Here is a 15,404-nt window from a genome sequence, read left to right as displayed (position 1 = left end):
TTTTCCTGCTCCGCTGTCGAATTAAGTAGAGAAGGAATTCATCAGTTCTTCATTAACAGTGTTGTAAACAGTCGGAATGCATTGATCTCATACCTTGTATTATAATAAATAGAGGGGTTAATAAATAGAATTTAGGTAGTTCTCTGATCCCACTCTATAGCGATAGGGGGCGGTATTGCGCCTGTTGAAATGGTGCCATCCGCCGGTAAACAACAAAGAAGAAGAAGAAGCGCTCCGCTGTCTGAAGCCCCGTCTTCTCCGCTCCGTCTGTGTGTGTGTGTGTGTGTGTGTGTGTGTGTGTGTGTGTGTGTGTGTGTGTGTGCGCGCTCGCGGCGCAGATCGGCTCACATGACGCCTCTCGGTAATCACGTCGCGCAACAAAGTATCACGGTACTGTGTGCAAAGCGCTGGTCAATTTACGTTCACGTGCTATGAGAAACAGTGAAACCCGGACATTTCCTTGAATTTAAAAAACCCGCCCGGACTCCCCGGACAGGACGTAAAAAGAGGACATGTCCGGGGAAAAGAGGACGTATGGTCACCCTAACACACACACACACACACACACACACACACACACACACACACACACACACACACACACACACACACACACACACACACTGACGAAGACTAAGGCTGAGTGATCATGTCATTGAACTTAGTGATTGCAATAAATTTCTGGTCAATCACAATGATCAGCTGTGAACCCATTTACTTGGTCCCAAGTGAAGCTCAAGTAGGGTCCCGTATTAGTCGGGACGTCACGTATTTGAGCCAAAAGAGGCGCGTCCCGCACGGGACGTTGTTTGTCCCGGCAGCTTGGGTAAAGGCAGGATGCATTTTTTTTTTTCTCTCTCTCTGTGTTCTGAAGGCTGTATGGCATGGCATGTAATTTGAGAGCCCAGCCACTAGGGGCGCTAGAACCAGAGCACGAGAGCACCAAGCAGAGTGAAGAAGAAACTCCCTGTAGAGCTACTCTGTTTGGGTCAAAAGAAGAACAGTACTGACAACAGTGTAACCATGGGTGTCACGCTATGTGGAGTTTGAGCCGGTGTATCTGTCTGTTATTCTTCGTCAACTTACCAGACAGCATTTGTTCTCTGGCCAGCGTTTCCAGTATGACGGGCCGTCAGGGCGTTTGTTTGAAAGTTGATGAAAAATGTTTCTTACTGCCATGCATGTCATCCGTGGTCCATGCATGAAGTATAATTCATTGTTGTTGCTCACACTGTACAAAGAAAACACTCGTTTTCGGGGGTATTTCCTATTTCACTGACGTATGAGGTGAAAAGCAATTCTGCACAAGACAGCGGCGCCAAGCGGCCGCTTTCCCCTTATCCAACTTGCACAATGAAAATTAAAAAAAGGAAGTACAAGCCTTCAACGAGCCTTCAAAGTAAAAGCATGGCGTTAAAGGTACTTTTTGTTAGTTTGATTTCCTGTTAAACTGACATCATCAGATTCCATAAAACAGGTCATTTTCTCATGTTTTCGTTTTTGGGCAAAAACGAGAAGCAACTCGTTTTTTCGTTTTTCCGTTCTGCCAGAGAAAATTAGTAGTTACTGGACGTAAGTCCAGTTCTATGACTAAGTGCGCTCCCACCTTCGGGCTTCGCTATTGGCACTCCTCTTGCAGACCTGCCAACCTGTACGCATTTTGCGTAGCAGGTACGCAATTTGACATTAAAATACGCTGGTTCGCTCCGCCTCATTAAACTACGCAAAAAGTTGCAGACGTCTGTGAGCGCTGGTATAAATGCGGACCGTGGACGTTCTCATGTCTGACAACACGATGCAGCAGCAGGGCTCTGAAGTGTCACGCATTTCGGTGTGTTGTCACACATTCACGGCACACATTGTATTTGTCACGCTGAAAAAAAATACCGGTAAATTAGGCTGGTGCGCCGCAGCTATGGAACCGGGAGGAAACACATGTACTACCCTCGTAGTGCTGCGACGTTCAATGAACATTTGAACGGCTCTTTGAAGTGAACGACGAGAGCCGGTTCACAGCTGTCTGAGAGTCGTTCCTTTGTGCAAATAGTCCACGCTTCCTTCACGTGTCTCCTGAGTCCCTCCTGAGTCCAGCTGTCTCCGCTGCTTTCGTGTTAACGACCGAGTTTCACTTTTCCGCAGCAGCTCCAGTCACCTGAACGCAGCAGCGAACTAGCGGAGGAGGAGTGTCGTGAAACTGGAGCGGAGCCGGTGTTTTGGAATAACTGAGTCCCTTTTAACTGGCGACTGGGTTTCTTTCACGTCCCTTGTTGCTGATAGATGTTAAAAACCAGACAAAAAGTCGTGTCCGACCTTTTATGAGTCTGATTTCAACATCTGCGGCTACTAGCAGCAGCAGCAGGAAGTGCTAAAGGAAGTCGGTCACCAGGTAACAAGGACACCAGTTAATTTGAAACACCGTATTCACGGCTTTATAAAGGTTTTAGTAATGGAACACACACGCGCACGCATGCGCACACACACAGCAAAAAATGCTTAGTTAAAGGACATGTAGCAGCATTTTGAAGCTCTTTTCTGGGGACAACGTGCACGGTCAGCCGCAATGTAATGTCTATCAGAAAAACATCTGTTAAATCTTTGCCAATAAACAAATTAAAGAGAAAACATGATTAAACATGAGAACTTAAAACTTCATTTGAAATATAATAATGAACCAAAAATCAATGTAAAGTGCAACAGCAACATAAAAAGGCTGGTTCAAAAGACCATTAGTAAAATAAAACTCAAAGGTAAACATAAAATGACATCTTCCTTGAAACAAGGAGAATGAAAGAACCTGACCGGTCGGACTGCACAGGGAGAGGCTGCTTAAATGTTGCAGTGTTGCTTCAAATGTGCTCGATGTGTTTCCACTTTCATATGGCTTTTTTATGCCACAGTGCCGACACACACCGTCGCGGTTTTGCTCACTGACCTCTTTCCTTTGTTGTCATATTTGACAGGGAAACCAAAATGCAGGGATTTAAGTGTCACGTGGGGTTCAAGCTCCTCCTTTCTCTTGAACTTTAACTTTTTTTTTTTTTTTTTTTGAAATCGATCCGCAGGTCACGTATGTGCCGAACCGATGGCGTTGAGCCGAACGGATCACGGATCAATGATGATCCGTTGCACCACTATGCCCAATGTGGATTCTGAAATAAAGAAGCAAGTTTGTTGGGTTTCCTCTAATAAAGTATGTGTGTGTGTTTCTCTCTCCCAGGTGTTCATGTCAGTCAGCGCATGACTGGATGTGAATGAGACGATGAAACTGGTGAAGTGAACGGATATTGGCAGTATGGATATGATGGAGAAGATTTCATCTCTTTAGACATGAAGACAGAAACATTCATTGCTCCAGTTCCTCAGGCTGTTCCCTCTAAACACAAGTTGGAAAATGACAAAGCTTTCATAGCAAAGCAGAAGTACCACTACACTAAAGAATGTCCCGACTGGCTGAAGAAGTATGTGGAGTTTGGTCGGAGCTCACTGATGAGAAAAGGTAAAATGTTTGGAGTTTGTCTCTCAGCTTCTCTTCTTTCATGCTGCTCTCAGCATCTCCTCTCCTCTCTCCATCTGGCCTTCCTTCATCCCTCTTTCCATGGCCCGTCTCTTCCTGGCTGCAGTGGCTGACATGAGAGAGAAAGAGTGTAGAGAAGAATCCAGTAAAGTGTGAGGTGTCTTCCTGCTTGTTCTCCAGATCTTCCCTCAGTGTCTCTCCTCCAGAAGACTCCCTCCTCTCCGCTCACCTGCCACGCTACAGGTTTCTACCCCGACAGAGCCGACTTGTTCTGGAAGAAAGACGAGGAGGAGCTCCATGAGGACGTGGTCAAAGGAGAGATCCTCCCCAACCATGACGGGAGCTTCCAGATGAGCGTTGATCTGGATCTTTCAGGGCTCAAAGATGAAGACTGGGGGAGGTACAGCTGTGTGTTTCATCTGGCTGGAGGACAGGAAGTCTCCAAGAGACTGGACAAACGGGACATCAGGACCAACTGGAAGACAAATGATGGAGGTCAGAGACTCTTCATTTCACTCTCATTCTCTCGTTTGTCACTTCAGGAAATCAAGTCCAGCATCATAGAATGTGAAGTTGACTTCAGTCCAGAACTTTCCCTCATTTCCCAGAGATCCAAACCTCCAGAGTTCATCTGGATTGATTTCCACATGTGACTGAGGCCTGGATCCCATCTGTCGGTCTGTGAATGCAGCGTCTTCTTCCTGCTTCCACTGTCCAAAAGCAGATGGGATGTGAGCCTCATGAGAGCAGCAGATCAGAATGTGGAGACGTTCCACTGACAGTGTCAATGCAGCCTCAATGCAGCCACAGTCATCTTGTCAGCAGTCTTTGCCGCTCTCTGCAGGCAGCAGTGCTGATGCAGCTGATCAGGATGCTCTCCATGCTGCAGCTGGAGGAGCTGCTGAGGCTCTTTGGAGACGTCCCACACTTCTCACACTCTGACATCAAATGTCCAAACTCCTCAGAGAGCTGAGCAGCTGTTTCTCTGCAGGGTTTCCCACTGGAGCTGCTGCTGGAGGAGTTGTTGCTGCTCTGCTCCTCCTGACAGGCTGCATCATGGGACTCATCATCTGCTTGAAGAAACCACCTCAAGGTAAAGTAGAAACTCTCCTTTCCTCATCAGGATCATTGATGTGTGTGTGTTGAACCTGAAGGAGGGTTTGGAGTGGAAAAGAGTGGTTGTCATGGTAACCTCCTCCCTCTTTCTCCTGCTGTTTTTCAGGGTTCAGAGCCACTAACAGTGAGTACTTTCCTATTTCCTTTCATCAGGATGTTTCAGTGTTGTTTGATGTTCCTTTCTGTTGTTTCTGCCTTCAAGCTGACTTCTTGCTTTGGAACATGTTTCATGTGTTTCCAACAAGTTTTGCTCTTTGTTTTCCAGCCTCTGAAACTTCATGAGGAGAAGATCCAGCCGTGAAGAAAGTGAGTCCATCAAGTGAAGCATGTCAGAAATCAGCCGTACACCGCAGAAACACTCCTCCTTCAAATGAAACAAATATTCTTCAATTCCATCAAATTTTCTTGTTTTCAGCAGAAATTCTCCCAGTAGTTTCAGCAACATTTGCTTCTCTAGAATTCTTCAAACTATCAAATGAATCAAACTGCTTTGAGCTGAAAACAGACAGAAATGTTCAAAATTCTAGAAAACAGTTCTTCTTCCAAGTAGAGTCCTGGTTGATCTTCAGAAGTGTTCTCAGAATGAGCTCTGTTTCCTTCATCAGGCTGATTAGTTCAGTTTCATTTTGGGACATTTGACTCGTGACGAGGAAAGACTGGATCTATATTTTGAGGACAGAGGATTCTAGATTTCCCTGCCCTTCAGCCAGCAGCAGGAATATGGAACATTCACAACACTCCTTGTTTTATATGTGCAATATGTGTAACTCGGGGCCTGCAGGACAATTTCCATCACTGCAGCAGAATTCCCCTCCCATGATGCCTTGCTGAAGTTCTGATGCTGCTTAACTGATGGTCTTAACTGGACGTTGCCGCCTCTTCCCTCCTCTGGCTCAAACTCACACAGAGACTCTGGAAGCCCCGCCTCCTTCCTGAAGCTACTTCCTGTGTGGGAGGAGCTTATGGAATAATTCCACCTGATTCTGATTTTATAGCTTCCAGAAGCCTCACAGTTCAAGTTTCCGGTCTGTATCTGCTGCAGAGGTCAAATGAGAGCCACAGAGGTCAAAGGTCACAGCAGGCTTCATGTCTCAGCTGGGCCTCAGAGGGGTCATGACCTTTTGGAGCTCCTCTAAAGGACGGTCTGGCTCTAGTCTTCTTCCAAGCCTCACTGCTGAAGAAGAACAAAGAGGCTTTGAGTTCTGGAAGATTTGATCAAGACCACAATGCAGGAGCTTCATGTAGGGACACACACACACACATACACAAGTGTGTGTGCTGTTGGTGTGTGTGAGTCAGGTGTGTGAATGAGCGGCTCCGTCATGAGTGTGTTGTCAGTGTGGCTGTGGGAGTGACGGGGTCAGCTCACAGCTGCTGGCCGCTTTGTGCCAGACTTGGTTCTGAGACGTTGTTGTAATAAAGGAATAAAGCTTGTAACGGAGCGCTGTGGAGTGTGTGTGTCCCCTGTGCTGCACCCAGTCATGGAAGTGATGAAAAGGCAGCTGGAGCCACAACATGACTGTAGAAATCTTCTCCAGTGTTTCATCTTCTTCCTCTTCTCTCCTCCCAGAAGCCCCTAAAAGAAGCCCCCCCTGGACCAGATGTCTGGAGGGTTCCTCACTCCAGGAGCTCCAGAGAAGAGCATGAGGGACAGAGCTGAGCAGCAAACAGTAAAGTCCAGGGGGGGTTCTCTCCTCTGGATGCTGATGTGTTGCAGTGGAGGAAAGAACAGCTGGATCTTCCACTGCTTTCCAAACTGGCCTCCAGCTGCAACAAGTGTCCATCAGAGGAGAGCTGAGCTCAGCTGGTGACAGACAGCAGGAGCAGCACAGCAGTCTGCTTCTTCCTGAACATGTGGACCAGCTGATGCTCCTCCAGGAAAAGCCCACGCTCAGTCATATGAAGTGAAGCCCTCAGTGAGGGAGGATCGCCGACACCGCTGGACTTTTGGCCCCGATCGTCATCAGAGAGCTGTTTCTGTTTGGTGAACTTCTCTAGAAACCACATCAACATGTTGTTTTCCTCACTACCAGGGAGTGAGCAGTGTGGACTGGGCCCTCTGAACAGCTGATCTTCCTGGCTGGGTTCTGTTTCCAGCTGCTGTGTCTGTCAGTCACACTGTAGTTTTTACATTTCTTCCATGTGGAGCAGCTGCAGCTGTTTGCTTTGACTGAACGGATTGATAGATTTGAAATGTCAGATTCTCCTGTCCCTGCTCAGCCAGCAGCAGAGTGTGAGCTCCAGCACAGCAGTCTGGCAGGGAGCAGTGTGAGCAGCACTGGAGGAAGGTATTTCACTGAGCTCATTGCTGAAGCAGGAAACCTTCAGTTCTTCAGTTCAGCTGGAATTATTCTGTCAAACTTTGTTCAATGACAGACGGGGAGCAGCAGCAGGAAAAGGAGCTGAGAAAGGGACTGTTGGTGAACGCTCCATGTGTTTCTCTGCAGCTTTTTATCAAATCGCCTCAATAAATTGTTGAATGTCATTAAAAAAATGTCATGAAGTCAAATGTTTTGTCACTACTGTCCTCCTCTGATCCCCTTCAGAGGAACAGAGCAGAATGTGTCCACACTCTGGATTCCAGAAGAGATGCTGGGTTTGATCTTTTTATTAGAACTTCATATAAAATACAAGCTGTCAATGAGGAGGAAGAACAGACTGACCACAGCTGAGGAGCAGACGTGAAGAAAAACACACACATTAGAAAACAGCTCAACTAAACAGTGTAGAACACACATCAGGAACATCAGGGCCATGAAGGGAGTCAGGAAGCAAGAAGATCACATTCAGAGCAACAGAAAGAAAAACCAGGATCCACTGCAGCAGAGAGCTGACCACTCAGTCTGGCAGCTGAAGACAAGAACATCTGACAGAGGAGAAACTAAGATCTGATTCTTCCCCGTGATCAGGCTCCTGGAACTCTAGAAAAGTCTGGAAACAGTCTAGAATAGTGTTTCTATATCCATGGATCATATAGATCCACACATGCAGACACAGAGACATTCCTCTGATCCTCCATAAATCTCTACGGACACATAGAAACATGGATCCAGACACACCAGCATCAATATGAGCTCAGAGACACAGCGGAGGCACAAACATCACATTCTCATTCAAACTAGACCAGGGGTCGGTGACCTTTAACCCCCAGAGAGCCATTTGGACCCGGTTTCCACGGAAAAGAAAACACTGGGAGCCGCAGATATTTTCTGATTTCTAAAATGAAGATAACACTGTAGATATTGTTTTTTACCTTCAGCTTTGTTCACAGTGGAGAACAGCTGCTCACACACGGATGAGGATCTGAAGGTGGACGGACTCCAGATGCAGATTTCTTCATCTTTCTGTGGTGTCGGGGACGGCAGTCCATGTTTCAGACTCTGGTTTGTCCGGTCTGGGAAGGTTCTCAGTATCACTCCATCTGTGGCTCTGAACCAGAGTGGCCTTCTGATGACAACATCTTCTACATCCTCTGTCAAGCTCTGAATCTGGACTCCCTCATGTCTTTGTCAGCGATGTCAGCAGCTCCAGCTCCAGATCAGGACGACTCACACCTGCAGATGCAGCCACGTTTAACAGGGATGGATGGATGGTCAGGGGGCTGATGGGAAGGACCAGGGGTTTTTTTGGAGTCGCTTCCCAAACGATGAAACACTCTGAATTCATCAGCTTGTGAGCTTGTTTGAACTCCCTGAAAGTAGGGAAGTGAGACAGTGAGCCTCTCTGAACATCTCTGGATAAAACTGCAGCAGAGCGTTTCAGCACCTCTCCTCTGGACAGCGACCTCTGCAGGAGCTCACAGGAAGTGCTCTCCACCTCTTCTTCCGGGTCAAAGGGCTCCTGAGTGTGTTTGTAATGAGTTTCCAGTGAGAAGCTCTCCTCCCAGGCTGCTGGTGTGATGGACAGTGGTAACAGGAAGCTGGAGGCCGGTCCAGTCACATGGTGGACATCAGGGAGCAGATTCTACTGAGAGAGGAGATTACTTTCATTCAGGATCAATCCCCTCATCACCACTGGCTCCTGCTCTGCTTCTGACTCTAAACCACATTTTAAAAAGGATCTAAATTCTCAGCACAAATCCCTCTTTTCACAAAGCCTTCTGATCAGTCTGGCTCCGTTTCATTCATGTGGAGCTGAACCATCAAGGACTTCCAGGGAGTTTTTCACATGGAGCAGGTCGACACCCGACTCTTCATCAGTGATGATCAGTCATTTATGACCTGCAAGTCAATGGCTGAACAACACCGGCCTGTGAAAGTAATATATTACTTTCCCAACACTGATCTTCATGATATTCAATAATCTGATGGATCCAGTGATCAGTCCTACCTGCCCACTCTGGACTGCTGCTTGCTGCTGGATCTTGTTCCTGAGGGGCTAAAAAAACAAGGTTTTCCACTTCTGTAGCGTCACATCAAACTGTTACTGAACTGATTTATCAAGTCAGACGACACAACGCCTCACAGTTCACTGACTGCTGGATTAAACTGAACTGTGGTTAAACTTCTGACCCGTTTCATCGTCCTCATCTGTTGTTCTGACCGTAGTTTCGGTGAAAAACTTGTCTCTGTTAGCATCTGTTTCCAGAGACACTCCGAGCTTCTTCTGGGCCGCCGTTGCTTTTTCTGACCTGTTTCACACACGGCAGACCGAGCGGAGGTCCTGTCAGTGGAGGGAGGAGGCCCGGGACAACCCGGTCCAAGTATCAGACCGGCCCACCGGGAAGAGTCCCAGTCCTCCTGAGGAGCACTCTGGACCGGGCTGAGTGTGTGTGTGTGCGTGTGTGTGTGTGTGTGTGTGTGTGTGTGTACTGATACGTGCACACAGGCGCAGAGTGTGACAAACAAAACGAGAAACTAAAAAAAGAGAACAAAGACTGAGGGATTGTGGAGAACTTTATTCAGAGGCTGAAAAATCAGAATAAATATGACTGAAAGAGCAAAAGCTGAGATGAAAGCAGCTCTAAAAGTCCTCTGAGGAACTGACACCATGAAGGAAAAAGCTCCTGGTTTCTGCTGTCAATATGAAGCAAAGTCCAAAACATTTCACCATCTGAGATCAAATAAAACCAAGAACAGATCAGAAGGAAGTGATGAGAAGCAACAAGTGAATGAAGCAGATCAATAGTTTAGTCAGGAGGAAATCAGTGGAGGAGAGAAACTCGCTCAACACATCAGTTCTAATCCAGACTGTCTTCATGTCCATTGAAGCCCAAAGAGGATTTTCACTGAGTTGTTAGTGTGAGAACTGCTGCAGGAGCCTCCTCCTCCAAATCATCTGATCCAAACACTCAAAGAGCCACAAGCTGCAGCAAGATTCCACCAAAGCAAAGTCAATCCACAGGGAGGAAGGAGCCCCGTCATGTTAACATGCTCTGCATGGCTTCTTCTCCTGATGAAGAGGAAGTTTCAGATTCTAGAAAACAAACAGCAAAACTTGTTGGAAACACATGAAACATGTTCCAAAGCAAGAAGTCAGCTTGAAGGCAGAAACAACAGAAAGGAACATCAAACAACACTGAAACATCCTGATGAAAGGAAATAGGAAAGTACTCACTGCTGGTACTACTGGACCCTGAAAAACAGCAGGAGAAAGAGGGAGGAGGTTACCATGACGACCACTCTTTTCCACTCCAAACCCTCCTTCAGGTTCAACACACACACATCAATGATCCTGATGAGGAAAGGAGAGTTTCTACTTTACCTTGAGGTCGTTTCTTCAAGTAGACCATGAGTCCAACGCCTGCCAGGACGACCAGAACAGCAACAACAACAATTCCAACAACAGCTCCAGTGGGAAACCCTGCAGAGAAACAGCTGCTCAGTGAGGAGTGTCTCTGTTTCCATCATCTAGATTCCAGATGGATTGTCAGAGGTCGTCTCCCCTGATCAATAATCCTCTCCTGCCTCATAGAAACAGCAGAAGTAGTGGATTGTGTTATCAGAGCAGATTGTTCCTTCTTCAGATGAGCTCCTCAGACACAGAGTCACGGAATGATGTGAGCAGAAAACAGGAATTCAGAGAATCAAAACCAAAACAAGCAGAAAAACTGGACGGAGGCGAGAAAAACTTTTCAAGAGAAACTCAGAAAAAGCAGGAAGTTATTGAGCTTCTTGAACTGTTGAGCAGATAAAAACACACTGATAGGAGTGAAGCTGCTGTCAACAAAGAGAAACATCAGAACGGAACAAAAGACACAGGAGAGAATGAGAGTGAAATGAAGAGTCTCTGACCTCCATCGTTTGTCTTCCAGTTGGTCCTGATGTCCCGTTTGTCCAGTCTCTTGGAGACTTCCTGTCCTCCAGCCAGATGAAACACACAGCTGTACCTCCCCCAGTCTTCATCTTTGAGCCCTGAAAGATCCAGATCAACGCTCATCTGGAAGCTCCCGTCATGGTTGGGGAGGATCTCTCCTTTGACCACGTCCTCATGGAGCTCCTCCTCGTCTTTCTTCCAGAACAAGTCGGCTCTGTCGGGGTAGAAACCTGTAGCGTGGCAGGTGAGCGGAGAGGAGGGAGTCTTCTGGAGGAGAGACACTGAGGGAAGATCTGGAGAACAAGCAGGAAGACACCTCACACTTTACTGGATTCTTCTCTACACTCTTTCTCTCTCATGTCAGCCACTGCAGCCAGGAAGAGACGGGCCATGGAAAGAGGGATGAAGGAAGGCCAGATGGAGAGAGGAGAGGAGATGCTGAGAGCAGCATGAAAGAAGAGAAGCTGAGAGACAAACTCCAAACATTTTACCTTTTCTCATCAGTGAGCTCCGACCAAACTTCACATACTTCTTCAGCCAATCAACACATTCTGTGGTGTAGTAGTGTTTGTACCGAGCCAACATGGCTTTGTCATTTTCCCACTGCTGTTTTGTGGGAACAGCCTGTTGAACTGGAGCGATCCATGTTTCTGTCTTCAGGTCCAGAACAAGGAAATCTTCTCCATCAAAGCCGTCTTGCCAATATCCGTTCACCACTTCATCAGTTTCATCGTCCCATTCACAACCATACATCCACTGATAAACGTGAACACCTGAGAGAGAGGAACACACACACACACACACACACACACATACAGGTTCGTATTTCTATCCTTATGGGGACCTTCCATTGACTCCTATTCATGTCGAACTCCTAACCCTGACCCTTATCCTAACCCAAACCACAACAATGCCTGGCCCTAAAGAAACATTTTTGCATTTTTACTTTTTTCAGTAACAACAACATGGTCAAGAAAACACTGTTTCCCCTCATTAGGACCGGAAAAAGGTCCCCACAAGACACGTCGTGCCAGGTTTTCCTATCCTTGTGGGGACATTTGGTCCCCACAAGGATAGAAAAACGAGTACACAGACACACACACACACGCACGCACGCACGCACGCACGCACGCACGCACGCACACACACCACACACACACACACACACACACACACACACACACACACACACACACACACACACACACACACACACACACACACACACACACACAGTGAGTGAGTGTTGGTGTGTGATCAGGACTCTGACTTGATGGATTTCTTCTGGATTCAGCTCCATGTTGACGCGTCGCAGCTTTTTCATCATCAATCAGTGGTTTGGATTCATTCAGCAACTTTGTTCAGTGGAACTGAAGACAAAGGCAATGAAGTGAGGTTCTGAATGGCTGCAGTCACATGTTTGGACACTTTGTTGAAAAGTCTTGAAGTGAGATTCACATTGATGTGAGGAAGCAACAGAAACTCTGGATTTCCTCCAGTCTGAGCCCGACTTCACAACGCTCTCATGTGACTGGAATGTGTCGTCTTCATTCTTCTCCTCGTCGTCTCATTGGGACTGGAGGAAACTTTTCACTTGATCAGCCTGTGAGCAGAGCAGCAGCTCATGGCCGCTGATCTGGAGCCTCATTTAGAAACGCTGCCGACGCTCCAGACGGAGCCTGAAAGAGGCCGACTCCACCTCCTACGCCAACGTGAAGATTGAAAGAAATGAAGTGGAGGTGAGAATAGGGATGGGAATTGTTAAGAATTTAACTATTCCGATTCCATTATCAATACTGCTTATCGATATGATTCCTTATCGATTCTCCTATTGACTCTCACTGACAACACAGATTTTATTTTAAAATCTCTTATTTAGGAACACATATCTACTTTCCTTCTGGCACCCAACTTGCTTCTGTTTGGATTGATGTGGTAGGGCTCTGGAGTGTGGAAAAATAGGATCCTTGCTGAAAGTTTCCGGACCGCGACTCTCTCACGGTGTCAGAGCGAACCACAGCCGTACCATGTAGGCCGCAAGGTGAACCACGAAAAGTCTTTCAGAAATTGAATTCCGCTCCGACGAAGGCGATCGGCGAACTACACAATCTTTAGCTCATAAAAATAAATACTTCTGATAAACTTACAGCAAAAAGTTCGTCGCAAAAAATCCTGCCGATTATTTATTACGAGGCATTTTCTACGGAACTAGGTTCTTCAGCGCGTAATAACATTTTGTTCCGCGAGCGGTGGTGCGACTCGTCACGTGATCCTGCTAGACCAATCGCATAGCTGGATTCGGTAAACACAAAGCCAAGATGGCCGCGAGCATGGTTGTATCAACTCGTTCGGAAGAAGAGGAAAACTCGCCAGAAAGTGAGAAAAAGCTGAAATCTTTGTCGCATAAACGGTGCTGTCTGCATATTGCTTCAGTGAAGCATGAGAAAAGGCAGGATTTCACAGTCGCACGGTGGAATACGTATAAGAACAGCCGACGACAGTGGAGTTGAGGGGTGAGTGCCGCAACGTAGCTGAAAACTACAAACACTGCCTTGATTTGGAGTTTGAAAACATCCCCGAGGACGCTGCCTTCCAGCCCACGTGTTATCAGAGGTTTATTGACAAGAGCGCTATTGGCAAAGCGGAAAGACGTCTCGTCCGTGAGAGAGAGAAAGGAGATGATAAGGAAAGCTCCTCAATAGGCGAGGCCATCCCATCAACATCGAGCAGAACGACACCGAGTCCAACAAATCTGACGAAGAAACTGCGATCAAGCTCAGGCCTGCCCGTCTCCAGCTCTGGGCCCGTCCTTCCTGCTCTGTGCATTATATGTAAGAAGAAGGAAAAATACACAGTCAAGGCAGGAAGACTACAAGTGATGCCCTCCATCAGCGCTGCAAAGGGGCAAATTATCAGGCTGCTATCATGAGGTCTTGTGTGAAACAAAACATAGGTGCAGCATCAGCTGCTGGATACGGTTGGCATCTGGAAGATGGAGACCTACGAGTCACATGGATGACAAGGAATCCAGCACCTCACAGTGTTTTGCATGTGATACACTGTGTTGCAAGAGAGTGCCTGTGAGACAGGCAGATGTTCATGTGTCTCTGCAGGACTCTGTTGCACAGATCTGTGCAGGTGTTGCAACTGTACAAACACTAAGGAAATCGAGGAGAGGGAAGATGACAACTGTCCTGATACAGACAGTGAGGAATAGCATGTTGTGTATTGCTGGAGGATTGTATTTTCGGCCTATATATTGTAAATATGTAAATATGTTTTCCATGCAGATTTTGTGTTTGATCACTGTTGTTTTCAGTTATGAATGAATAAATGAACCACTGCATAAATGAATAGTCATTGTCATAACTATTGCCTTTTATTGAACAAATTGACATGAACATTAAAATTTCACCTTATTTGCTTCAACCCAGTGAAAGTGAAAAATTCAGTCACCTCCCTCAATTGTGCACTCCACTTTTAAGGAAATATACACTCAAAGACACGATTCCGAAATCTTACTTTGTCTACATCATCAAGAGGAACACCACTCCCCCCCCCCCCCCCCCCCCCCCCCCCCCCCCCCCAGAAGGGGATCCAGCCTTTGGCCGGCCTCTGGATAGGTCGCTCATTTCGGCTGTATTTTTTCATCCATGGCCAGTGTTATAAAGTCAGCTGACCCCCCTGAAAACGGTCGACAAGCTGAAAGTTTTCACTAACTGAGCCACAATTAGCTCGGATGGGAACGTTGCGGAGCTCCTCTCCCTAGGAAAGAGGCACTTTGGCTCGACCTCGGCTGTCACGGCGCCTGGGTGCCTGACTTCCAGGGGCCGAGTTGGGGCCGAGTGGGTAAATGGCCCGGAGCTCCACGGAGGCTCCGGAGATCCCGAAGCCGGCGGAGGCGCACTGCGCACGGGCCGCGGGGCACGCGGGGACCCGCCGCGTTCCTCCTGGAGCTCTCTCCTCACCAGGAGGCTCCGGATCCAGATTAGCTGACCCACCTGAAGACGTTAGACGGTAGATGATAACACTGGCGATGGATGAAAAACAACAGCCGAAATGAGCGATGTCTGTCTGAGTGAGTACAGGAACATGCACACACCTATAAATACGATCCAGCTGTCAAAAACCTGGAGTTGCCCTTTAAGCTGAAATGGTCGAGGGGATGTGCCTCTGACTGTACCCCCACCGTGTGTGAGAGAGTGGGCGTGGCCAGATGCATTCAAGTGCATCCCGGAAAGTAGGCTGTGAAAAACAGGCTGTTCTGAGGAGGGCTCCTCAGAGCCACTTTTTAGACCGCTCAAACTCCGAACATAGGATCAATTTCGGGTGAACAAACTTATATACTATGTTTTTGGGCTTCTGTGACCTATATGACGTGACTGAAAAATAGCATAATATGACTCCTTTAATCACTCTTCACATTCTTCCTGTGTACTTAGTTACCTTGTTTTCCTGTGGTGGGTTAGACTAATGGTGATCTATAGAAGGCCTCTCCTGATGCTCCGGGGCAATTTCA

The 15,404-nt window shown here is 47.2% G+C and overlaps 3 protein-coding genes across 12 annotated transcripts in view; 2 read left to right on the top strand and 1 right to left on the bottom strand.

The window, feature by feature from the left end:
* The window catches only part of LOC115409078 (class I histocompatibility antigen, F10 alpha chain-like), a 420,939-nt gene extending 413,845 nt beyond the window's left edge, over positions 1-7,094 (top strand). The window contains exons 7-8 of the mRNA XM_030120075.1: positions 4,896-4,936; positions 6,201-7,094. Coding sequence (XP_029975935.1) covers positions 4,896-4,912 — 17 coding nt within the window. The 3' untranslated portion in view covers positions 4,913-4,936; positions 6,201-7,094. The remainder of the gene's footprint in view (positions 1-4,895; positions 4,937-6,200) is intronic.
* LOC115409065 (class I histocompatibility antigen, F10 alpha chain-like) overlaps positions 1-15,404 on the top strand; it is a 272,574-nt gene that overhangs the window by 113,122 nt on the left and 144,048 nt on the right. The window lies entirely within an intron of this gene.
* The window catches only part of LOC115409066 (class I histocompatibility antigen, F10 alpha chain-like), a 348,874-nt gene that overhangs the window by 307,344 nt on the left and 26,126 nt on the right, over positions 1-15,404 (bottom strand). Inside the window, exons 3-7 of one of the 8 annotated variants that reach the window (XM_030120049.1) lie at positions 11,377-11,658; positions 10,864-11,178; positions 10,334-10,432; positions 10,187-10,204; positions 9,508-10,045 (exon numbers count right to left, since the gene is read on the bottom strand). The exons of 6 other annotated variants lie outside the window; for them this stretch is intronic. In XM_030120049.1, the coding sequence (XP_029975909.1) occupies positions 9,990-10,045; positions 10,187-10,204; positions 10,334-10,432; positions 10,864-11,178; positions 11,377-11,658 (770 nt within the window). In that variant the 3' untranslated portion in view covers positions 9,508-9,989. Of the gene's footprint in view, positions 1-9,507; positions 10,046-10,186; positions 10,205-10,333; positions 10,433-10,863; positions 11,179-11,376; positions 11,659-15,404 lie in introns of those variants that run through there. One more of the 8 variants, XM_030120048.1, reaches the window with a different exon arrangement.

Source organism: Salarias fasciatus, chromosome 22, assembly GCF_902148845.1.
Source record: "Salarias fasciatus chromosome 22, fSalaFa1.1, whole genome shotgun sequence".
NCBI classification, from domain to species: domain Eukaryota; kingdom Metazoa; phylum Chordata; class Actinopteri; order Blenniiformes; family Blenniidae; genus Salarias; species Salarias fasciatus.
The sequence above is the reverse complement of the archived record's forward strand: the minus strand, read 5'-3'. Positions and strand labels throughout refer to the sequence as shown.